At 47.1% G+C, this 24,776-nt stretch overlaps 3 protein-coding genes across 7 annotated transcripts in view; 1 reads left to right on the top strand and 2 right to left on the bottom strand.

Annotated features, from left to right (window-relative positions):
* rapgef4a (Rap guanine nucleotide exchange factor 4a) overlaps nt 1-303 on the bottom strand; it is a 33,172-nt gene extending 32,869 nt beyond the window's left edge. Inside the window, exon 1 of one of the 2 annotated variants that reach the window (XM_053877519.1) lies at nt 13-303. The gene's annotated coding sequence lies outside the window, so the exon portion shown is untranslated. Of the gene's footprint in view, nt 1-10 lie in introns of both variants that reach the window. The other variant, XM_053877518.1, reaches the window with a different exon arrangement.
* On the top strand, nt 167-17,937 carry ppp1r9ala (protein phosphatase 1 regulatory subunit 9A-like A). Of its 3 annotated transcripts, XM_053877512.1 has the most exons (20): nt 167-384; nt 757-2,498; nt 8,885-9,017; nt 9,667-9,787; nt 9,952-10,056; nt 10,263-10,389; nt 10,783-10,941; nt 11,042-11,095; nt 11,509-11,738; nt 12,082-12,178; nt 12,480-12,594; nt 12,658-12,809; nt 12,874-13,186; nt 13,254-13,311; nt 13,380-13,451; nt 13,520-13,721; nt 13,883-13,927; nt 15,340-15,456; nt 16,394-16,582; nt 17,070-17,937. In XM_053877512.1, the coding sequence occupies exons 2-20, from the start codon at nt 861-863 to the stop codon at nt 17,217-17,219; spliced, it is 4,077 nt and encodes a 1,358-aa protein (XP_053733487.1). In that variant the 5' UTR covers nt 167-384; nt 757-860; the 3' UTR covers nt 17,220-17,937. The 3 variants fall into 3 exon arrangements, with proteins under 3 accessions (XP_053733487.1, XP_053733488.1, XP_053733489.1); XM_053877513.1 differs by lacking the exon at nt 13,883-13,927 and having other exon boundaries at nt 168-384; nt 17,070-17,936; XM_053877514.1 differs by lacking the exons at nt 13,883-13,927; nt 15,340-15,456 and having other exon boundaries at nt 170-384; nt 17,070-17,934.
* pdk1 (pyruvate dehydrogenase kinase, isozyme 1) lies at nt 17,019-24,375 on the bottom strand. 2 transcript variants are annotated; one of them, XM_053877530.1, is made up of 11 exons: nt 23,724-24,375; nt 22,877-23,018; nt 22,739-22,810; nt 21,420-21,604; nt 20,202-20,297; nt 20,056-20,133; nt 19,910-19,980; nt 19,753-19,851; nt 19,577-19,687; nt 19,380-19,493; nt 17,019-19,313 (listed from the first exon to the last, which is right to left on the bottom strand). In XM_053877530.1, exons 1-11 carry the CDS (start codon nt 23,830-23,832, stop codon nt 19,173-19,175), a joined length of 1,218 nt encoding a protein of 405 aa, XP_053733505.1. In that variant the 5' UTR covers nt 23,833-24,375; the 3' UTR covers nt 17,019-19,172. The 2 variants fall into 2 exon arrangements, with proteins under 2 accessions (XP_053733505.1, XP_053733504.1); XM_053877529.1 differs by having other exon boundaries at nt 17,022-19,313; nt 19,910-19,986; nt 23,724-24,371.
* Between the last annotated feature and the right edge of the window lie 401 nt (nt 24,376-24,776).

Here is a 24,776-nt window from a genome sequence, read left to right on the forward strand (position 1 = left end):
CTACACTCACACAGTTCGCCTATGAGTGACTGTTTTTTCAGTCGACACGAGTCGTTGCAGGGGGTCTGGGCGCCCTAAAACACTGTAGGCGCTTTCCCACGCTCGCTTTTCGCGGAGAAGAAGGGGAGAAGTAGGAAGAAGAAGGTGAGGAAGGGGGGGAAGAGGGGGCGGAGGGCAGCGAGTCGAGGAATGTGCGCGCGCTCCCGAGCCTCCCTTCTGCTCTCGCCGGGCACGCCGCCCCGCGCAGACCGGCGTGCGCGCGCAGCCCGCGACAGGTCTGGAAGTGGAGGAAGGAAAACCGTCGGGATGATGGCGGAGGGAGAGAAGGAGGCACAAGTTTGAGGCTGGAACACCGGGACCTCGCCATGAAGGAGCGAATACACGGTAAGACCTGGGCCGTTTCTCTGTTTCTCTCGTAATGAATTTTCGCGGCTCCAACTTGAAACTTTTGAAAACGAATCCACAACTGTTGGGCCAACTTCGTCTCGTCTTTTGTCTCTGAAATGTCTCTAAAACTTCCACAAGTCAACTCGCAACACGTCGCACCACGAGTTCGTTGTGTTGCCGGAATCTTATCACCATTAATGTTCGTTTTCTAAGTGTATAGCGACGTATCGTCTACCAAAGAGCACGAGCTAGCGCTGCAAACATTGTGCCTTTTGGCGTCCACAAGTGTGCTAATATGCTAATTTCCTCCAGAGGTGTGTTGAGACGACTCGTTCTTAATATACTGTGGATGTTCTTCTTTCTTCCCAGATCATTTTAGCGTTTAGTCGGAGAGGTTCCGCCGGACCACTGGCACCGCCTGTGTTGGGAAAACAGCGTAACGTTCCCCAAACTGTAGCGTAGACGCCGACAACATGCTGAAGAGTGAGACAAAAGCAGGCGAGAGGAGTCTGAGGAGCGCGTCTCCGCACAGGAATGCCTACAAGTCTGACTTCCACGCTATCAAGTGCTCCTTTGATGGTCCCAAATCCGACGGCGCCTCCAAAGCATATGCAAATGGCTCCAGTGACACCAGAGAGGACTCCAGGGGGAGGCCGTTTGGAACCAGGGTGAACAAGATAAAGAACATTTTCCTACAGATGGACGGTCAGCAGCAGGAGAGCCAGGAAGTCAGAGCAACGCCGAGGTCTGATGTCTCCCAGGTGTCTCCGCCAAAGTTTCCGGGCAACACGCACAGACTGAGCTTCACCAGCGCCACCAGCCCTGAGTCTCTCGGCTTGGATAAGACCCCCAAGGGGGAGGATGTTGAGATCGACAAAGTGGCTTTGGCAGAGAAGTTCTCAGTGACCCGGAAGCTCTTTGAGCGGGGCATCGCTGAGCCACCGGCTGTTGAAAAGCAGTCTTCAAACCGACTGGTCAGTCGGCTGTCGCTGGGAAGTGCGCCTGAAGAGGGGAAAACTGCACAGAAAGGAACGGGATCTTCAGAGACCGCGGCGACAGCGAGAAGCCGAGCTTCTGAGCATGGCGATGGTGATAAGAGACATGCCTCAAGAGCGTCTCTGAATGCAGGACCCATGTCAAAGAGGCTGGAAAACTTCATGGGGGAAAATGATTCCGAGGACTCTGCCGTGAACCAGCCACTCTCGCCGACAAGGGAAAGCTCGCGGACGCCTCCGAGCAGAGCTGCCACTAACCACTCCCCCAAGTCTCCCGAGATGAACAAAACCACACACCAGACATCAAATGTCAACAAAACATCAGTTACTAAAGCAGTGTACAAAACCACTTCTCCAGCAGCTGACGACAAACCTGAGAAAATAGGGAGTTATAGCTACAAGCGCTCCTCATCCTGTGAAGGGTTAGGCAGGACGTCTGTGAGTGGGGACGAGGGCAGGCAGTGTAGTCCACCCTCAAGGGACACAAAGAAGAGTCCAACATCAGTTGCCAAATCTGAGAATACCAAAAAAGCGGACCATGTGGTTCCCATGAAGGAGAGCGCACCTGCGCCGGCCTCATTAGATTCCAGGAAGGTTGGAGTTGTACGCGCTGAGCTCGTTGTGGTGCAGAATGAATCGTCCGACGGTGAAGAGACTGAAAACGGCGTTCATGATGAAGATAGTGTATTAACTGATAAAAGGGTAACCAAAGAAACGAGAACTTTTTCACCTGAAAAGCAGCTGTCGGAGAGGGAATCAGAGACTGTGGATGGAAGTGTCAAGCTACTGCGAGTCAAAGTCGGGAGTCAGGAGGACATTATGGTTGGGAATTATAACGGTGAGGACAATCATGATGATGAAGATGAAGAGGAGGAGGAGGAGAGCGAGCAGGAGGATGCATCCTCTCCAACGTTTTATGGCTTCGAGAATGCGGCATTTGTGGATGACAAAGATGCTGATCAGATTCTCATGGACGATGAAGAAGAGGAGGAGGAAGAGGAGGATGAGCAAATGGACAGAGGTGATTATGAATATTGCTACGAGTGCCCAGGGTTGTCTGATGAAGATGGGCCACCACCAAAGAGGAAGATCAAGTTTTCCAAAGATCCTATTCTGGTGAGTATCTGCTCTCACGTGTAATTGATATAAGACCCTCAGAATATTCAAGGTCCAGTGAAGAGGTCATGGGGCAGAAGACTGTCTTTTAACATCTCCTGTTCCACAGTCAGAGCTCAAATGCAATGATTTCTTTCCACCTTGTTTCGGTTTTGCAACACCGGAGGTGTGGAGGTGTGCGCTGACATCACCACAGCAGCGGTCTATCATCAGCCAAACAATGTCGCATGACAATAAGTACAGTCTGTAATTATTTTAATCCCAGTTAGTTCGCTAGTCCTTAGTCTCCCCGTCAGGTGCCAGCCACATTGTTCACAGTTAAACATTGTTTACATTGCACAACAGCAGGTGAGGTCCACACTGCAGCTGTGTTGTAATCTGTTTTATGAATTTAGTTGGCTGATAATTAACCGTGAACATATCTGGACTGTTGCTGCTGCGGTTTATGGCTCGACCACTGTGACACTGCGTCTGTCACCTAACACAAGTGTCTAATCTGACAACAGCAAATACTGCTTCTCTGACCCTGTGACTTAAATATTTATTTTGTTACAAGGCTGTCATATGATTCGTTTTTGTTTCTACTGTTGAATTTCCATGCTTAGGAACTCATATCTTTCAGTTTACTACTTTCTCTGCCCATCCTGTGGTGCGTTCACTGGCATGTTCCAAGATGTCATTTCTCTCTGTGACCATGTGGTCTTGATCAGAATCTAAGCTTCAAGGATATATTTTTGACCGCATGAGTAGTGTGTGAGCAACTATTTCCAGTCCATCATGTTAGTAAAATATAGCTTTATAAAAATGCCGTTTTGTAACGTTTTGCTTAAGGTGTTTTCTGTCGGTGCTAGAAAAATGATCTCTTTTTAAAGATAAACTGTCATGTAATCAAACTTGAGGAAACCAAGTGGAAACATAGAAACAAACTGATAACACAACGCTTCATGGAGATGGACAGTTTGTGGTGTGTTTTTCACAGAAAACTTTTTCATCATAACTTAAGACCGTAGATCGCAGAACTTAAGAGGCGCATTCTAGCTGGACAAAAAATACAAACTTTTTTATTGACACCAATTCGGTGTCTTTATTGGCTGCTTTCCGTTTTTTTTTCCTTTTTTTCTTAAATACTTGTGTAAACCCTGTATTTTTACTAGTCAATGTTGAAGGGTTTGGGTTTCAATCCAATCTTCTTAATAAGAGTGCTGATCAGTTTTCAGGTTGGGTTTAAAAAAAAAGTTGAATGACTGAAATTTAAGATATTTTCAAGTCATGATCAATGTTATCTCATATCTCATCAAAAAAGGTTGTTTGCAGCTTCCTGTAGTTTCTCATGTTAATCGTAGATGTTTTTCTAAGTGCGTCTGTATCTATATCTGAAGTTTCCCCTCACGTGTCCCAACATCAGCATATTCCTAAAATAGATTAAAAACAGATAAAAGTTTATGCAACCCTGTTATCTCGGGGTGTGGGTCCCCTCTGTGCCCAGTCACCCTCGTAGGGGGTCCTGGGAGAGGGGACTGTAGTTGACCTGCTGAAGGGCGTGTAAACAGCCAGTTAGTCCAGAGAGGCACTGTCAGATTGGGACTGAATGTTTTCAGACGATGGCTTCCTGATGATAATCTGTGGGTGAGGGAATGTTATCTGCTGGCTACTGTCTGTCGCTTGTTATTCCGAATTACAGTTTTTATTCACGTATTGTTTTTAAAGTTACGAGTCCATTGCTGTTGACTTGGAGAGAGTTGTGAGCGACTTTATGGTTTAGTTATTAATTGGAGCTGGTGTTTGCCGGAAGACAAAGTCTCACAGATCTGCTGTTGTCCTGGGAGTCTCCACAGTCGGGCAGTCTTGTAGTGGGAACTCTGTAGGTGGAGTTGATGACCCGACAAAAGGAGTTGCTTTGTGGTTCGGCCGCAGAACAGGATTTTATCCCACGAAACCTGAATCCACTTACGAGGGGAGTTGTCCTGAGCAGAGAAAGACTCTCTTTGTATCTGGAATAATCAAAAGTATCACTCATTAATTTGGAGTTCAGAAGACGCGGTAGAGTTTTCGTGGTAATGAGGACTCCGTCATCAGTCCCGGGAGGTTTCTCTGTACTTGATATCATTACACAATGCTACATGAGTGTCAGACTTTATAGCATTTGGCGTGATAATTTTATGGTGTCTATATTTTTGCAGACGATGATAATCTAATTTAAATTCCATTCAGATGTATATTTGGTGTAGACAAAAGTAACCAACAAAAATGTTTTTTTCATGGAAAAATGTGTTAATTGTTTGATTCCTTGATGTCACAGATCGTCCATCAATGAAGAGTTATTTTTCATCCAACAAATTTGGATTGAGGGACACTGTCTATATATAAGTCTATATAAGTACAAAAAGACTGAAAGCTGTTTTTTCCCATTCAGTGTTTCTGAATTATGACCAAGAGGTCGACCTGGTTAACTCCACTTTGGTGGCCATATGTTTAGTGCTTGAACAGGACGTTTAAAATCTTAACATTTCACACCTGTAGCTCTTAACAATAATGGAGTTCATTGAGTTTTAAGAATCAGAAACTGGAGCACAAACCAAAGGAAAGGCAGATGAATAAAGCAAATGAGCTGAACTGTAAAAAAAATCATTCAAGTTCTCACTGTTTAGTAAACCAGTTCATGAAAGCCTTGGGCTGCAGCAAGAGTCAATATTGCACAACAGCTTTGAATAATGCTGTTGGACTTTCAATGTTGGCTTCAATGAAAACCCGCCTGCAAATCAGGTTTGTGGGAAACTTTCAAATTCTCGATCACATTAGTCTACAGGCTTCTGGATTGACATTCTAAATGAAAGAGGTTTGTTGAGAGACAATGAGGGCCGTAGATATTAATAGGCCATATTCATGTCCTCATTTGGATTCTTGTTCCTGGGAAGAATTATAAACAGGACTTTGAAAGGTCCCTTAACAATGCTCTGAAATCTCTAACCAGGATCTTGAACTGCTGCAGAGCTCCTCCTACTGTCACAGGAATTACCCCTGGCAGATCTCTGTTGCATTGTTTCCACACACGCACAGACTTGGTTGTTGTACCTCATAGTCCGCCACACGTTAGCATGAGTTTACTCATCCACCTTCATGGTCGAGCAAGTGCAAGCGTTCTTTGCTGCTCTGCCCTTAAAGCACTTTGTGAATATTATTTTTCATTACTATCGTCATTATTAGCGAGACAAAGCCGGATAGAATATGTATGTATTTATTATTACTATATCTCTTTATTTGGAGAAGCACTGCAACAGTTGTAGCATCCGCTTGAGCTCCTCTTTCTAATTTACTTAATGCCTCATTAACAGTCACATCGAGTTATACAGACCCATTTTAATATCTTGACAGGTTACAGTTGCTGTTTAAGTAACAGACCCACTAATAAAACAAGCTCTCCCTCTGCGTGAACAAAAAATCTAGACCTATAAACCTCTGTCCTGCAATGTGTTGTGAGACTGTGTCTAATGCCGCTGAGGTCAGATGAGGCCAGAACATCTTTAGAGCCATGTGTTGTTTAAAACCAAGCAGCTATCAGATGAACATAACAGTGGGATGTGGGACCAGCAGAAGTTATGTTGGACTCAGCTGGTGTATTTGAATTGTGAAGTATATCAAGCTTCAAACGGAATTGAGGAAGCTCATCGTCAGGAAAAGTGGCCTCACAGACTTTAAAAAAAAAACGCAGGCCCCTATTGAGTCTGTCTAAGCACCTGGTCCAGTGGATGAGTGGCACACTGCTGCGGAATAGTAATTAAATGTACTCAAAGCTCCTCTTGAAGTCCATGTGAGTGACGGCTCGCTTCATCCCTGATAACTGAAAACTGACTGTATTCTTTTTTTGCAGCTTCCCGAAAACCAGAAGTGGCTTTTGTACTCCATTTATAAACAAACCTGTCGGGCCTGCTCCTGTTGAAATGTGATTCCATTGTGGCTCTCGCACACTCCTCCTGCCTCTCTATAGGTCAGGACTGAAGCGCTTCGAATACTTGCTGCTCTGAAAGATAGCGTTATTCTCCTTGCACTTTACTCAGAAGGAACCTCTGGCCTTGTGTTTTAGTCCAGGTGTGTTTCGCTGGAATTTTCCTAATAAGTGTGTGATCACCCTTCGACTGGCTGACATCCCCAGCTGCCTCTCACAGCATGTTTTTAATTTGCTGTCCTGCGTCGACTGACTTACATTACCACTCCCCGATCAGGCGGTCAGCGCTAGTTCTGCACTGGCAGTTTCTTCTGTTGGCGTTCCCGCAGCTGCTGACTCATTTCCCACCCTGGTATTTTGTTATGGGGAGGGGGTTGTGGTAAAGATGGAAAGGGGTCCAGTTTGGGCATGTGAGCATTGAGCTGAAAAAGACAGTAGATTGCAGTTGTTGGAAATAGGGTGAGGCCTTATGTTGCTGAGGGCACATGCAAGTACAGTGTTGAGGGACACGTGACAACTATCGACATCAGTTTGTTGCTTGAATGTTAATGAGGAGGGCCATGGTTTGTGGTCGCGCAAAGCTATTTCTTCCAACAATTTTGTGAGTCGATTGTTTAGCCAGTGAAGACGGTGCAGGGACTCGCTTCCATCTCACTAGTTTGGCTGATATAATATTGCTTCTTTGATAAAACAGTTTGTAGAATATGTACTCATGGCACTCTCTCAGTCATTGGCCCATGAAACAAGTTTTAGTTCTTATAATACAGTATGTTTCACCTTCATACTTCACTTCACTGAGTGCCTGGAGTGTTGCTGTCAGGCCTTACATACTCAGTGAGGTGAGTCTTACCTGCTCACTCGCTGCAATGTTGGCTGCATCTCCAGTCATCAGTCGGGACTCGTCGTTCAGCTGGGACTGGATAATAACATGGGTGATAAGTAGTACATAAAACATAAAAAAAATCAGAATTGTCAAGACAAATAATAAATACAATTGGAGCCAAGGAAAACTATGAAAGTGATCAACAGATGACAACTGCAGGAGCAGATACTTTAGGATTATATATATATATATATATTTTATGCCCCTTGACGATCATAAAGGTGTGTGCTCCTCAGGCACAGATGCCTCAGGTAAGAAGTCAGGCCATCAGGCCAGTCATCAACTTTTGAATCAGCAATGGCTCGCTTGGGTCCCTTATCTGGTGCCTCTGGTGGTGAAATGTCTTTGCAAGGAGATCATTAATGAAGTCTTATCTCCCCTCAGACGGCCTTGTCTGAAGGGGAACTGTGGTCAGATTAGAATGATCAAACTCCTGATCTGCTTAACAGCGACCACAATGATGGATCAGTGTTCGAGCCGTTGCGAAGGTTGACCCCGATCATTTCAGACGACCATGGAAGTAACATTTCATCTGAATGTTTCAACTTAAAAGCGTATATTATTTAACCGAAATTTTCTCGTCAAATTTAGGGATAATCGCCCCACATAAGTGTCCCGCAGTATCGTCTATAACAATCAAATAAACCGCGTATGTAGTCATGTAGTTAATGCCCTGCAGGTAGCTCTCCGCTGCACAATGCACTGCAACACCTGAGCTTCAATAATATTTACACTCTCACAAAATGCTCACATTGCTCTGTCCACAATTTAAAAAGTTCTGCTGAGGGAGTTGGACACCTCGGATGATCTCGGTCACCCAGTCAAGGTTGACGTGCTACAGCCGTCCGAGCTTTAGTTTCTGCAGCTTATAAGCTTCACGTTTCTTCATGCATCCATTTTATTGGCCCACAATTCTTTTCTTAATGAAGCCTAAAAGCTCCCGCTCCCTTTTGAACTTCTAATATAGTGTTTATAGACTCCCTCAGTCTAATTCATAGAAGAAAACTTTACAGCTTATTTGTCACATGTTGTTGGCTCTCTACTACTTTTGTGGCATCAAAGACTCACTTGTGTGGAAGATGAATCAGGAGAACTCTACCCTGAGGAGTTGAATGTGAGGGGAGAATGGGAGGGTTGGATCTGATTGTTCGTGTCTCTACAAGCTTATCTGCTGCCCAGGGTGGAAATGTTTACGTGATTACATCAGAGGTTCTTATGGCACGAGTGTGCAGGTGTGCTCATAACAATGCTTGCACTCACAGCAGTCGTACAATGTCCCAATAGAAGACGTGATTTGACTGGGACATTACCATGGTGACGGAGTCTAAATGCATTACCTTGTATTACCAGTGTGTACAGTGCCACAGATGTGTGTTTGGAATGCAACTCTTGACAATGTCCTTTTCTGAATACTTTAAATTCTATGTCACAGTACGTACCGTGACAACCAGGCCACTACAGTGTAGATATACATAATCTCGACTGGTTCCATCACATCAAGTTGTAATGTAATTGAATGGTGAGTTTTCTAAAACCAAGGCTTTATTTTCTGGCGGACAGGTCTTCACCACATTCTCCAATGAAGAATACGACCGACGGAACGATGACGTGGACCCCGTGGCTGCATCGGCGGAGTATGAACTGGAGAAGCGGGTGGAGAAGATGGATGTGTTTCCTGTGGAGATTGAGAAAGGTAACATTAACGCTGTCACCTTGATGATACAGTGTCTCGAATTTAAGGTCTGTTGTTACATTATATTTAGGATGGGTTCAGACTAGAGATGGGCGATAACTTATCATACACGATATACCGCCAAACACAATCTCCACGATGAACATTCTGCATCTCACGTCAAATTCGATAAACACACTGCACACTCGCTGCATTGGACCTGCACACGTGAACGTGACGAGACCGCAGTGATACGCACTCTCCAGCTCCACTGCGTTTGACATCGTTGTTTTAAACTTATTTTTAATGGACCCGTTTTTATTTTATTAGCTCGGATGGTCCTCATAGTTTCTCGTAGTTTTTCAGAGACGTGAAACATTGAATTTCTCATCTCTACACTTAGTTAACTATTATATTTGAACATAAATAATGGTGTTGGAGACAAACTCCAGTAATAAATTTCATCATATAACAGTTTCAAGAGAGACTGCAGTGTCCAACACATGCAATAGAGTGAAAATACTTAGTATTTAATAGTATTTATTGTGACAATTATGGTTCTATTAATATTTATCAAGATAACTTTTTTTGTCCATATCGCATATCCTTAGTTTGGACCAAAGGAACCAGAGCCTTTTAACTGTGAATAATTGTTTTCCATTAAACCTAGGTGACAACGGGCTCGGCATCAGCATAATTGGGATGGGTGTGGGTGCTGACCAGGGCCTCGAGAAGCTGGGCATCTTTGTAAAAACCATCACAGAGGATGGAGCTGCTGAGAAAGATGGACGGTGAGTAGACTGTGGTAATCTTGTATTTCTCCTTCCCACTGTTGGAGTACTACAACCCTCCTGAGGAAGCACATTTCACAAAAATCTTTTTTTGTTTTGTGGCCCACTTTGCTTACCATAGCAACACTTTCCAATTTTCTGACATGTTCATGTTCTGTCTGCAGGATACAGGTTAATGACCAGATCGTGGAAGTGGACGGCGTCAGTCTGGTGGGGGTCACTCAGCTATTCGCAGCTACAGTGCTGAAGAACACGAAAGGCACCGTGAGGTCAGGAAACTCTCGTCTGCTCAACTTATGCAAAGATCAATCACATTTTCTCTCTGTATGCACCGACTCCTTGGTGTGGGACAGTTGCACTTCCCAAATGTTTAGATAGGGCTGCAATGTTACTGGAGTTTTCCCGTTTATGTGGCTAGGACAGACTGACCTCAAGTGTCATTCAGTAACACAGTACTACCTTCTAATGTTTTAAGGTTTTTGATTGGCCGGGAGAAACCCGGCTCTCAGAGCGAGGTGGCGCGTCTCATAAGTGAAACACTGGAGCAGGAGAAGCAGCAACAGCAGCACCTGGACGACCCCTATGATCACTCCACAGAGGAGGTGAGTCGGTGGGGAGCTGGCTGCCACTCCCTCTCACAAGGTCTTGTTTAATATGACTGATCACTAGTCAAATACGGGCAGCCGCTTGTGTCACGCCCTTGTAGTCGTTCTGTGTTGAAATGTGACCACAGAAGCCCCTCCTGTCTGAGTGGTGGAATGTTTGCTCACTTCAAGTAGTCACAGGCCTCCCTCAGTGGATGACACGGGCGTAGAATATGAGTAACGTTGAGCGGAAGTGTGGGAGGAGTGTATTACAGTGACTTTCTCTGAAACCACTTGACATCTGAGATGGACTCTGAGCACCTGAGGGAGCAGTGTTGACACATGCAGAGCAGCTTCCCTGGCATGCAGGGTGTGTGACTGTTTGTGAGGCCATGTTTGATCTCACTGCAGGAAGAGCATTACGAGGATGAGGACGGACTGGATGAGAGGATCCTGGGTTCTAATTTCTCTCCCGGACGCAGCGTGGAGGTCTTTGAGCTTCCCGATTCAGAGGCTTTGTTCATGCCCAACAGCATGGACAGCTCCCAGATGGCCTTCAAATTCAAAGAGGTAGGCCGGCGTCAGACATGACCCCAACGTGATGACCCGTTAAAAACAAGTGATTCACCGGATCCTTATGTCAGAAACCCAATGTTTCCTTTCTCCACAGCTGCAGCTCAAACACAGCATAGCTACGGCTGAAATAGAGCAGCTTAAGGAAAAGGTGCAGTGACATCATTTTCAAAATAATATTCAGCCTGTATCATCTTTTTCTCACGGCTGTCAGCAAACTGTGTCTTCCCTACTCACACCTCTCCTCCTCCATCTCACTCGTGGACCTCAATGGCTGTGTCTCCTTCTTTTGCCCTGTAATTTCTGACATTCTTCATCCAACATGTTCCCTTTCTTTCCCCTCCATGTGTCCAAACCATCCAGCTTGTCTAACCTGGTCTCCAAGTCTCTCCACATGACCTGTCCCTCTGATCCACTTGTTTCTATTCTTTTCCTTTAGACTCCTCTTACGAGTCTCTAAAACATATGTCATGAACATTTATTTCAAATCACGGACTCCTTTTCTTCAAAAAACGGATTCTTTTAACTAACTCCTTCTTTTAACGTTTCCCTAAATCCCTCTAGCTGCGAGAGTCGGAGGAGGACAAGTCTCTGTGGGAAGCCAGAGAGTCTGCTCTGGAGCAGAAGCTTGAAGACGGCAATGAGAAGATCCTGGAGCTGGAGGGCTACTGTCTGGAATCACAGGAGATGTGCAGGAATGTGAACGAGCAGCTTGCTGAGGTCCAGGCCCAGTTCGAGACCCTGGACAAGAAGTACAACAAGGCCAAGAAGCTCCTGAAGGACTACCAGCAGAAGTGAGTCTGAGGCACAGTCTGATGTTTCTCCTCCTGTTTATCAGGACCTGAGTTCCTCAGTAGGCAGGATCTGCGGATTCTCGTGTGAGAATTCATCTACCTCAGCAAATTCAAGGTTCCCCTGGCTCTGCTGTGTGAGAGGTCTGACTGACAGGTCGCAGCACTCCGCTGATGCCGCTTCTTCTTTATGAACAACAAAACTCCGGACCCTCTACTGATGTTGTCTTAAATTGTTGCAATTTATTTTAGATTTATTTGATATTTAATTCACTTCCTCAAACTTTGCTTCCTTTTGTTGTTAAAGCAAAAAAAAACTGCTGTGACAACTGGGTTTCTCATTCAGGGAAATCGACTTTGTGAAGAAGGAGGAAGAGTTGAAGAAGAGTCTGGAGGAGAAGGATAAGTGGTACCAGGAGCAGCTGCAGATGCTGAATAACCGGGTCGGTCCATACTTTGAGTCGCAATAATCACGTCAGCGTCAGAAAAATCCAAGTGGCACGCAACTGTGAGCCTTTTAGAGCAAGTCGACAGAAGTCAAGAATGTGTAGTATTCTGGGGCAGCTCCAATAATCCCAGCTATCTGACGGTATCAGAGTGTGTTGAAGGCTGTCTGTACTCACAGAGCAGAAGATAACTGAATCACTGTGCAAATAGTGGCAACAGTTCCAGCCACAAACAACCCAATTCTTTCTGTCTTCTCCTGGAAGATTAAACAGGAACCAACTGCTCTTTGATCCGTAGATCTCTTTGTTGGAGTCCAGCGGAGGTGTGAGTTTGGAGTCCAACCAGGAGTTGGGAGACGGTGAGATACCCAACAGCCAGGTGACCCTCACGCAGTCCGTCCACTCTCTTCAAGGTAGGAAGTCGCCTTGATAGTTGCTACAGTCAGTGACTGGTGTGACCCGAGCATCTGCTTCAGAACAAGATTGGACCGAGGTCGTGCCAGAGACCGAGCGTTTGGACACCAGCGCTCACAAGGCCAAAGGAGCCTTGGCTCAGAAAGCCAGGCGGCAGCGTCCGTCTCGCAACAGGATCAAAGAGAATCTTTCAGTTCCCTCAAGTCCTTCTCAGGTCAGTAAGTCGGACTCAAAGCCATCATTGATCAGAGTCAGGAGGCTAACCTGTTCTCTGACAGGACACTGAGGACGAGGATGAACCTGTGGAGGAGGAACCGGTCAGGAGGAGCTCCATCCAGGAGAGCCTGTCCCTCCCAGTGCCAGTCTGCTTTCCCGCAAACACGGAAAAAGAAGAGCCCAGTGGAGAGTTGAGAAGCAAGGCCGAGCTTTCCAGCAGCCCGTCACTTTCGCCGTCCCACGCGGAGAGTATTGGCAGCAGCGGAAGTCCGTCTCTGTCCCCTCAAACCGAGGGTCTGTCCCCACCGTCCCCGGCAGGACACACGCGCAACGCCAAAAAGAAGGAGCCCAAAGGAAAGAATAAAGAGCAGAAAGGTACCACCGACCCCAGGAACGAGTCTGACACCGTCATGTGTTCTGACACCGTCTCCACTTCTTGTAGATGAGTCAACTGAAGCTGCAACAGCTGGAAAGCCTAAAAGACGCTTCCCTGATTTTGGGTAAGTCTCCTCAGTCCCCATCCGCTTCAGTAGATGTCAGTTTTCACGTTAAATGTCTGGACTTCCAGAGGCCTGCGGAAGTCTGGTGGGAAGGGAAAGAAACACGACAAGGAGGCGCTGAGAGTGTCTCTGGACAGCAGGTGCGCTGAGGCGGTTCACTCACCTGAAGAATGGCAGCAGCATTCCTAACCTCATGTTGTCATCTCAGAGGTTCCGCAGAGTTGCTGGAGGAGTCGGGAGGCAACCTGTCTCCAGCCGAGTCCATGACCTCCATCCAGACCTGCATGCCCTTCTCCTGGTTTGGAGACAAAGACAGGGAGCGGGACCGAGAGCCGTCCTCGTCCAGCAACAGTCTGCCGTACGTCGCCAGCGAAACAGGCCATGAGCCAAATCAGGACCGGAAGAACAAGGTAGAGATGAGAAACTAGAGGACCTGACACCAGGTTCAGCATCATGCTGGGTCGCTTCATGCCTCACTGACCCCTTCTTCAAAGTGTTGAGTTTGAAATAAGAGTTTTGTGATACGCTGCTTGGCAATTGTCCATGACCGAGACGTGTTTTCTTCAAACAGACAAATCTCTCCTGGTCCTCTCTATTCAGTCGCTCAGTAGACTCGGTACAGTATATACTCTGTGATCACCAGCTGACACGGTAGAGCTCCACTAACTGATGTAGATCTGTGATTTCTCACCTCTGTGTTGGATCACTGGTTGTCTTGTGTGGGTGTGTTGCTGCTGCCTTGTCAAGTAGCCCTGCCATTGCACAGCAAGAGGAAACAGTTGGCTTCTTTCCTAGTTCACTCCAGTCACAAATGGAGAGGCGAACGCATCATCGTGTCCCCAGAACATGGGAAATAAAACTTGTCTTCTCTCTTCTTGGTCTGTGACTGACACAGCTTTGAGAAAATGACCCTAGTCTTGTGTTGCTTTTATGTCAGTGTTCTGCTGGTCCACTAAGGCTGTGTCCCATTTCTCACCCTAACACTGGGTCCTGCACGTTCACGTGTCACTGTAGTGTGTCCCAATCCTCCTCAGAGCGAGGGCACTGGCCATTCACCACTTGAAATGATCCCTTCAAACCCAGGGAGCTCCGGAGCTGACTTGAAACCAATTGGGAATATGAAGTGTGGAGAGATGTCCAGGAGACCAAAGGACTTGATTTCAAAACAGTGTTGGACAGGACAACAGGGACATGTTAGTAGCCAGGACCACTCTTCCCTTTGTTGACTTTCTCTGGTGTCACACGTCAGCGAGCCAAATGCTCCACCGTGTCCCACAACCTGAACAATACAACATGGATGTACAACAGTATGTTTTTATTTCTTCTTCACAAACAACAGTGGGCTAGCATCCAGGCTAACGTTAGCATCCTCATACCTCTGACACATCTGTCACCGCAACATAGGCTCCGCCCATTTCTTCTCCACTGGTTCACCAAACCAAGTGAGATGATCAGCGCCGATGCAAGAGGTTGCAGAAACGTTGGAGCTGGCATTTCCAAAACGTTGTCTCCAACACTGGACATGCAGGAAGGGAATGACACGCTGTCTTTACGCGTGACGTCATGAAGTGACATCATGTCAATCACTTCACTTCATAGGGGAGGGCGCTCAGAACCAAGTGCTAGTGTTAGTGTGAGAAATGGGACGCTGCCTAAAAGCACAGTTCTAGACTCTCCTGAATGTGTATACAGTATGTGACAACACGGTCAAAAAAACCAAGAGAGGAAACTGAACATGTCACCAAAACCCCAGTTTGGTCGTGTTTGAAATCATTTCAGACTTAAAATGCAAAGCATTTCCTAAAGCTTCCGCTATAGTGTCAGTGTTTCAGCCGGACCAGCAGCTCCTATCCTCCACCTGAACTTCCTGGCATGTGTGGGCCTCACCGTAGTGGTAGTTTCTCACCTAGTGTGGTGGTGGTGGTGGATGGATGCGTGGCCCGTCCTCACCTGACTCTTGTGCTGTTCACTGTCATTGTTGCCTGTGTGACCGCAGTATAAACACGTTCCTTGTCTCCATCGTTGCAGAGCGTTTCAGTCATAGATGATTCTAACGCAGCCAGTCCCAGTACAGACACCTCTGGGTTCCTCGCTGAACCCAATCTGTCTGGGCGCTCGCACACTTTTGTCTTCTCTTCCAGTGAGGTGAGTGATGACGAACGCTGATCAGGCTGAAGGGGGCGCTCTGCAGCATGTCTTTAGGCCCCGCCTCCTTCTCCTGTTGAATGAGGGTGTAGAGGAGAGAAGTGCATGTGTGAGATGTGTAGGACAGAAGTGCCCTCTCTTGTTGTTGCTGTGGATGTGGACAACTTTGAAGGGAGACATCTGCTCCTTGGTGTCGGCATGAAACTAAACCTTGTACACACACACACACAGACATCATTCATGCGTCAGGATTATTTATCCTGTCAATGACATGGTTTCAGATTTTTAGTTTTTTCTTTTTCTCCTCTTGTGTTCCATAACAGCCGCACTGAGTTATAACGAAATTGTTTTGAAAGTATACATTCCCACTACTAGTTCTACATTCCATATCATTTTTATTTGGATTCACATTTCTTGATATTGTTAAAATACTTCCAAAACATATTCTAGTGTTACATCATGAAAACTACAGATAAATAATGTCAAAGGAGTTACAAGTTCCTACACCGTCGGCTTGTTTATACTGCCTTGTTGGGACCCATTCTTGACGAAACACTGACCTTTTGCCGGTCCCCACAGGTCCAAACCTCCATTTGTTTCCTGGTTGAGGGGAGCCATGTGTTTTGGAGGGTTAGGTTGAGGGGGAAAGGGTGATGGCCATGAGAAACCTCACAAGGTCCCCACAGGGATAGCAATACAGATGTGTGTGTGTGTACGAGGTGCTGTTGGGTCATGCGCGGGGCGAGTTGCTGACGTGTAGCTGGGCATGTGTTCTGGGAGCTGCTGCCAATGGCGTCCTCCCCTCGCATGAACACGCCATGCATCCGTGATGACCCCCGTTGCCTTCCACTAACTGGAGTGCGGCGGCAGATTAAAGATGGCCGCCTCACGTTGTGCCGGTGCGTTTCACCATTGGCCGCCTCTGTGTCCCCGGCAGACGCTGGACGACGAGCCCGTGGTCTCGGGGAAAGAGTATCAGTGGCAGAACCGAGCCGTTGTTGACTGGACCCACCAGCAGGTGTGCCACTGGCTCATGGGCATGAACATGGACCAGTACACGCCGGAGTTCACCGCCAAGGGCATCGACGGTCAGCAGCTCCTGCACCTGGACAGTGACAAGCTGAAGGTGACAACCCCGAGCCGGTCTGTCTGAACTCTGTCGGGTGGTGTCGTTTTCTGCCAAGATATTGAAATGTGCGGTGAGGCCGCCCTCTTGTGGCCATTTGATAAAGCGTCTCCTCAAGCTGAATAAATGGTGGAGTTCTTCCACTTTTGACCTAGAATTCAAGACAAAGGCTTGGACTTGGATCTGACCCGGGGTCCCTCACTGCGCATTCCAGTACCTTGACTATGGTTATGAAGTCATATAATACACCCCAGACCCCAGTAAATGAAAGTACAGTAAGAAGTTGGAATATCTGGGGTCGATAATATTATCTGAAGAAAAATGTGTGACTTATATTTTGTATTTTCAAAAGAACAAGGCAGTACATAGTGAGTAGGTATATATTGTATGCATCTGATTTATGTATAGAAATAATACACACAGTCTGTGTTTGTGAGACATTTTCCTGTCCCTCGTCGCCACTGACTGAAACAATTGTCCTCCTCAGGCTCTGGGTGTGTCCAGCCAGAGTGACCGCTCCACCATCAAGAAGAAGCTGAAGGAGATGAGGAAGACTCAGGAGAAGCTGGAGAAGAAGAGAGAAAAGGAAGTGCGGCGCAGCGGGAAGCTCCCAGCCAGCACCGACTCGGTCTGCTGAGTCACGTGACATCGCCGTTGCGTCCCTGTGAGAGACACACGAGTGGAATGACTTGAACCACTGCACCTGGGGTGGAGCCACACCAGCCCTCCTCACCACCACTGAGCTCGGGGCTGGAGCTGGAGCTGTTGTGACTGCAGGAGAGACGCACAGAGACGGAGCCTGCTTTTTAAATGTGTGTGTCGGCCTGGACACCTCTTATGTACAGTTGAGATTTATAGATGCGCTATATTGTCTTTTTAAGCTTCAGTGACAAGGTTTTTAATGTATAAAGCGTTTTTATACATGCGCCTATGAACTGCATCACTTTTTCATTTCTTTAATATCATGACTTTTTTTTTCATTTTTTTTACTGTCCCACGTTTTTCTACCGAGTAGAATAGAAGAAGTTCTGCTGAAACAAACGGGACGTGATGAAGCTGCTGGAGGAGGAAGATGAGGAAGTAGAAATGTTTTCTTTTTTTTCAATTTTCCTCCTGCTTGTATTATCCAGAATGCTTAACTGCACAGTAAAAACTGAATCAGAGGAGCGTGGTGGGACAAGAGCGATCAATAAACACATTATTATACGATTGGTCCTCGTCTCTTGCTTGAAAAAGGTGTCCAATATTTTAGAGAGTGACGGACTCCACATCGAGTTTTTGGTTGCAGCTGACAATAGTGTCTGTGTGTGGGGGACTGAAACACCGGTGCTCGTGTAATGCGAGTATTACGGTAATGCCAAAGCGACTGGAAGTCACCCAGGAAGTTTGAACTGAAGCTCATGTGCCATTTCAAAATAAAGGCCTTTTGCAAATGACGCATATGGAATGTGGATGTGTATACATTGATATTGATATTGTGAAAAATCCCTTCGGTTGACCACTATGCCACTTGTCTAGAGTTGAACTAGAGCATCTCTGGAACTCACGAGCCCTGAACCGTAGTAGAGGCCAGTGACGTCAGCGGCTGATTCATAGCCGTTAGCTATATCGGGGACTTTTCTGTCGTCCGTCTTGCTACATAACTTGCATTAGTCGAACAATTACAAGCAAATCTTGAGCAGGAACAATATTTGACTCTTGTTCTCTGGCTTTTACATCGGCGGCTGCGACCCGTGAAGTCAACACAGAGGATTGTACCACGTGACGCAGCAACCTCCGCCGTAAGTCGTTACGCCATTGCAGGTGCTGATGGAACCAGAAAACTCTTCGAATACAGAAACGAAAGTATTACACTTCTGCTTGATACATTCCAATTACACAATTTTCTGACACTTTGACTTCATCTCGCAGGTAACGCAGCTCTACCTGAAGTGTAAAAAGCTCAATTCCGGACACGAGCAACGCCACAAGGAAGTGTTTATTCGTGAAATGGCGACTCGACGATGGAGCACAGACGTCCGACGGAACCGTAGCGACCCCTCTCGAGGTTCCCATCCTTAAAATACAGGAGCTTATTTAAAACCCATTCTGAGTGAGCGAGAAGTTCACATAGGCTTTCACAGATTCAGACACTAAAATGAGCTGGGCTCACAGCTCAGCTAAAACACAACAAACCAGCAGCGTCTCATGTCGCAACAGGTTCCCCCTGAAGAAGCCAAAAAGTGCAGGCAAGCATTTCTCAGACTTTTGCTATTTACACTTCAAAGTAAAACTTTGTTCTCTAAGAAGGCGTCACCCAAAGCTAGCACGGATGACGGCGCGGGCTTGAGGTCAAGTCACAGTACACCATTATTGCTCAGAGTGTGTGTGTGTGTGTGTGTGTGTGCGCGCGCGCTTGTTGGCAGTTTCCACGACTGGAGTTTTGTACACGGTAAAAAAAAAAATCCCGCTAGAACCAACTTTCTTGTAACAGATTTGACACGAGGACATGAAGCAGTGACCAGCGCAGACGCTGGACGGACACAGACCACAGCGACTGGCATGAAATGACACGTTCCCTTGGCACTCTCTTCCAGTTCCACCTCCCAGTCTAGAAGCTCCGAAAGGTGGTCATGTCTTTGGGCTCTTTGCTGGGCACGCACCAGTCGTCGGCCTCGTGGATGGTCTTGTAGTGTTTCCAGGCCGACTTGTTGTACACAGGGAGTCGCTCGATGGACTCGGTGGACAGGGCCTGCGTGCGGAGGTGAGAATGAATGGATGAATCCACACGCGGACGCGACTTCCCGAGGTTGTCTACCCGAATGTAGATGACGGCGTCTGTGCCGTAGCCCTCCAGGGAGTAGAGCTTCAGGTCCCCTTGGAAGTAGCGGGCGTAGAGGCGGGAGATGGGAAGCCCGTAACCGTAACCAGCCTGTGGAACACGGGGGGAAGTTAGAGAGCCAGCAGGCGAGGACGTGACGGAGGAGGGGTGTGTGGCTAATGGGCCGAACCAACCAGAGGAGCGGCGCGGGAGCCGTCGATGCTCGGGCGCGGCGCCGTGGAGTAGGTGTAGGTGAAGAGCCGGTCGATCTTGCGCAGAGGAACGCCCCCGCCGCGGTCGCTCACCTGCAAAACCGCTTCAGCCAGTTACAGAAGATCCACCCCGACATCCTCCTCACCACCACCATCACCTTCACGGTCAGGTCCTCGGAGCCCAGGGCCACCTGAGCGTGGATGGGGGGGTAGTCCATGGAGTCGCCGTGCATCTCCATGGTGGCGCGCATGGCGTTCTGAATGAAACACTGGGATGAGTCCTGACTCGTGAGGCAAGAGTGGAGCGGGCGTTACCTTGAAGAGCTCGAACACCATGTGGTAGAGATGGGAGGGGACGTAGACCACGGTGATGGGGCTTCCCTGGTCTTTGACTGAGAGTCAGACGCTCACCGTCGGTGACGCCAAGAACAGCAGAGCGTGAAGACATGAGCGGGACTTACTGTTGAACTCGTCCAGGATCAGCTCCGGGGAGTTCATGTAGTAGCGGTCGCACAGGTTGCGAGCGTTTTCGTAGGCATCTGCGGCGAGAGCAGCACGGCGGCGTCAGCCGTTTTTAACCACGTGACTCTCGGCCGGACTGGCTCACCTCGGATGACTTCGCTGACACAGCAGTGAGGATCGATGCTGCCGATTTGTTTGGGGTGAGCTGGGTTGTCCTTCACTTTCCCGCCAAACAGCAGCGCTGTGCACAAACCACAACTATCAGACGACGTCACAGTTATAGGATCGCTTCAAACTGAGTGGCTTCCACCTGAGAAACAAACAAAAACAGCATCAGCTGTGAAAGAAGAATCCTCCTCACAAGGCTCACAACTTCCTGTTTGGTTACCTGAGTCTGACCGCGCGTGTCGACAGGTCTCAACTGAAACAAACAGAACCTGCGCCCTCTAGTGGCCACCACCAAAAACAACAGAATGAGACGTTCTGACATTTGGACCGTTACACTATTCATGTCTCCATCTAGCGGTGAGTTTCTTCATTGCACTCACAAGTCCAGCCAAGTTCATGAAAATGAGTTCTCCTGGCGGACCAACAGTGGAGTGTTATATGGAGTCAAACATGAGCAACTGAGAGATGAAATAAGGATGGAGATTCAGCTGTAAAAGTCCTCTGAAACAGATTTAATGGGAATATACACATGAACACCACTAAAAGTTCAAACACCTGCTTTCAAAGTATGAAATAGTAATTTCCAGAAATATTTGTTCTAGAAACAAACAGTTCACATATTGAGCAAACAATTCCAGATAAATACATATGTATATAGATATACATAAATACTAGTGGTGGGACTTTAACAAGTGAATTACGATCAATTACAACAAAAAAATATTTAATTTCATTTAATTTAATATTATGAAATTGAAATTCTTATTCAAAAACTGTCAAGACATTGAAAGAGCTTCAGTTTAAATACGGTGATTTAAAAACTTGAATATAGCCACCATGTAAAATATCCAATTTGTAAATCGATGTCTTCTTTTGTATATGTATAATATATTTATTTATTTGTGACTGTATCTCCAGGAGTTTGTTTCATCATTTAAATTGAGTTTAGTTTCCACCTCTCTGTTATTCCATACCCGGCGACCCCCCTCCCACTTGTCCTCACAGTGTTGTGATGCCGGTGACGGTACTGTGGACCTACTCGGATCACAGATCTATTTGAGTTCATTTTGTGTTCCCAGTGTTGTCTTGGTCCAACGCTGCCCCTCCTTCCCCCCATCCATCTGGACTCCTCCCTCTGGTCAGTTATCACAGTGATGACATGCTGAATACTCCTCCAAACGGCGGCCTCACTCACTGTGCTGGTTGAGGAGCATCCTGATGGAGATCCTGCTCATGTAGAAACGGTCCAGGAAGTACTGAACATTCTGGCTGACCACCGGGTCGGTGCCGTACGCCTCCTTGTACTCCACCACTCCCTGCGCCATGGTCGGGATCACGTCATTGTGGCGGTTTCTGATCTTGATGACTGCGTCTGTGAAACTGCACAGGGAGAAAACACCTAAAGAGCAACTGATGTGCAAACCCAACCTTCCTCCTCCCTCATCGTGGAGACGCTCTGTTTAAAAGCAATTGCTTTTGAAAGTTCTCCCCGCCTGAACAAGAGGTTGCGACTGGGCGCAGCTCTGACTCCGCCCACTTCCGGATCAGAGCAGAGCTGTGATTCATGATAAGTAGAAATAAACAATGAATAAATAAGTAGAAAGTGCCATCAAACCCTTCAGTTGAAGTTTCTCTGGCTCATTAAAACGTCTTTAAAAACCCGATCGCAGCTGCTGTGTGTGACGTCATCACTCCACAAGCGGAAGTGTTTTCGATGGGCGGGGCTTATGCACATTTTCTCATCTAAATACAGTGGTACCTCGGTTCTCCACCACAATCCGTTCCAGACGGCCGTTCGAGAAGCGATTTGTTGGAAATCTGAATGGATTTTTCCCATTACAATGAATGGAAAGAGAAATAATGCGTTCCGAGCCTTAAAATAGTCTTTTGTAGGAGTGAATGTAGAGTGTCTGCTGCAGGTGGCTGTTCCTCTATGTGTGTGGCCGCTGCATGTGGGAGGGGTTGCCGAGTGAGTGAGGTCTCTCCAGAAGTGAAGAGGTGCCCGGTGCGTGTCCAGCTCTGAATGTGCGCTTCTGTGCAGTTTGGCTGTGACAAAGTCATAAACCAAGTCACGCTCTGTCCCAGACTCGCCTCATCCCTGTCCCAGCTCCAGCCCACAACAGGACATCAAACCCTGGAGTGAGCGCTCCAGCACCTCCCCTGTGACACTCTACCACGGTCCAGTGCAGAGACAGGAAAGGTTTTACACCTCAATATGAATAAAAATAGTCAGTAAATGTAGCTAACGGGACACGTCTGCATACAGAGGCTGCGTTAGACACAATAACAGAGCGCGTCGTGGGTCAGCTGATCGGTCCACGCACGTTTTTTCCGGCTTTTTTGGGGGGCATTTGAAATCCGAAGCAAAACAATCTCGAAATTTTTGTTAAAACTCTGATTTGTTCGAAGTCCTTGACGTTCGGAAACCGAGGTGCCACTGTACTCCAAATCATAAAGTGCTTCATCTATATCAGGTCAATAGGGGTCCAATATAAAACTGTTCTCGCTACTTACTCATAAGCCAGTTTCTCATCGTCCGTGTTCCTGTGTTTGAACTCCAGGATGTCCTGCAGACTCTGCATGTACCTGTGGGTGATAGAGAGCGTGACAGGCGGCTGCAGTCTGGCGAGCGGAGGCTCCAAACCCGCTCACCAGCTCTGGACCAGGCGCACCGACGGGGTGCCCAGCAAGTTATCCGGCAACAGGTTGATCTCCTTCATGATGTTGGCCAGCCTGACGGGGAGCTCCTGCCGGAGGAAGTTGAAGGAGGTTTTCTCACAAGCGTTCTCAGAACCTGCGGCGACGACCGAACCAGCAACGACACGAGCAGAAAATACAGCATGTTAGGTCCTCAAACACAAACTCAACATACACGAGAAGCAGCATGTTAGGTCCTCAAACACAAACACAACATACACGAGAAGCAGCATGTTAGGTCCTCAAACACAAACACAACATACACGAGAAACAGCATGTTCGGTCCTCAAACACAAACACAACATACACGAGAAGCAGCATGTTGGGTCCTCAAACACAAACACAACATACACGAGAAGCAGCATGTTAGGTCCTCAAACACGAACACAACATACACGAGAAGCAGCATGTTAGGTCCTCAAACACAAACACAACATACACGAGAAACAGCATGTTCGGTCCTCAAACACGAACACAAAATACACGAGAAACTGCATGTTAGGTCCTCAAACACGAACACAAAATACACGAGAAACAGCATGTTAGGTCCTCAAACACGAACACAACATACACGAGAAGCAGCATGTTAGGTCCTCAAACACAAACACAACATACACGAGAAGCAGCATGTTAGGTCCTCAAGCACAAACACAACATACACGAGAAGCAGCATGTTAGGTCCCCAAACACAAACACAACATACACGAGAAGCAGCATGTTAGGTCCCCAAACACAAACACAACATACAGGAGAAAAAGCATGTAAGTATCAACGAGTGTGTTAGAAATGTTAAATCACTTGCCGAAATCCAAGAATTGCTTCATGGACAGAGGGGAGGGGGAGAATTTGGAGTAGTAGTCTATGTCCTTTCCGATGTTCAGGCTGCTCCTCAGGAACCTGAAGAGCCTCATCTTGACAGCTGGTTGTCCAGAAACGTCAGTGTTTTAGTCGAGCGGAAGCCTCGCTGCTAACATGAGCTAGCATGAGGGCTAACGTTAGCGGAGAGAACCATCCAACGCACCGAGGCCCATTCACCACGCACTCAGGTCAGGTGTCACCGCTAACCCACGTAGCACTATAGCGCAGCTACACGTCTCCCAAATTTACATCTTTAAGTGGCTAAATAACTGAACATTCCCAAGCGATGTGCGGCTGAATCAAGCGCAACTTGCACCAAGAGCACACGACGGGTTCAAGATGATCATCTGCCACTTGCAGCGCGCTTGGAAATACACGTCTATCATGCCATGAGACTCCTAGCAAATTCTTGGCTCGTATTCGTGCTCATTTAAAAAAGAATTTTCGTGTTATAGATGTGCGTGCTCGGATACACCATGCTGTCATGACAGGGCTCGGCGAGCACTTGTGGCGGTTCATCATTTCGCCGCGAAATTCTCTTTGATGATTTCCAATTCTGCATTTGTTTGGTTTTTGCGGTTGAGTCCTACGGAGCCCTGGAAGTGACATGCGTGTGTTTATTTTTGTGGAAGTTCCATGCATGACTTTATTTGTTTTTTATCCCGAGATAATTTTCTTCTCCAGATACAAGATGTAACCACTACGTCTCCCATGGCTTCGTCACTGTTTGTCAACGTTGTCAGTCACCGGCTCCAAGTCAGTGCCCTTTTAGCACCCTGATCAAGTGCCTTCTCCTCAAAATAATACCATACGTGGCTAAGCTATACCTATTACGCGTCCCTGAAAGCGATATGCATGACTTTATTTTATATTTTACCTTCACCTTCTTCCGCCGCTTATCCGGGTTCGGGTCGCGGAGGCAGCATTTGGAGCAAGGAAGCCCAAACTTCCAGATCCGCACAAACTGCTCGTCTATTACTCTCGTGCTCCCCTTTTC

The sequence above is a fragment of the Synchiropus splendidus genome, chromosome 10 (assembly GCF_027744825.2).
Source record: "Synchiropus splendidus isolate RoL2022-P1 chromosome 10, RoL_Sspl_1.0, whole genome shotgun sequence".
In the NCBI taxonomy this organism is placed as follows: domain Eukaryota; kingdom Metazoa; phylum Chordata; class Actinopteri; order Syngnathiformes; family Callionymidae; genus Synchiropus; species Synchiropus splendidus.

What these genes read in the sequence shown, in the direction of transcription:
- ppp1r9ala (XM_053877512.1), top strand. Translation starts at nt 861, where the DNA reads ATGCTGAAGAGTGAGACAAAAGCAGGCGAGAGGAGTCTGAGGAGCGCG. An exon ending in TGGCCTTCAAATTCAAAGAG is followed by an intron (nt 10,942 to 11,041) that starts GTAGGCCGGCGT and finishes CTTTCTCCACAG; the next exon opens with CTGCAGCTCAAACACAGCAT. An exon ending in CTGAAGGACTACCAGCAGAA is followed by an intron (nt 11,739 to 12,081) that starts GTGAGTCTGAGG and finishes TTTCTCATTCAG; the next exon opens with GGAAATCGACTTTGTGAAGA.
- pdk1 (XM_053877529.1), bottom strand. Translation starts at nt 23,832, where the DNA reads ATGAGGCTCTTCAGGTTCCTGAGGAGCAGCCTGAACATCGGAAAGGAC. An exon ending in TGGTGTTCGAGCTCTTCAAG is followed by an intron (nt 19,852 to 19,909) that starts GTAACGCCCGCT and finishes TGTTTCATTCAG; the next exon opens with AACGCCATGCGCGCCACCAT. An exon ending in GCTCCCGCGCCGCTCCTCTG is followed by an intron (nt 19,494 to 19,576) that starts GTTGGTTCGGCC and finishes CGTGTTCCACAG; the next exon opens with GCTGGTTACGGTTACGGGCT.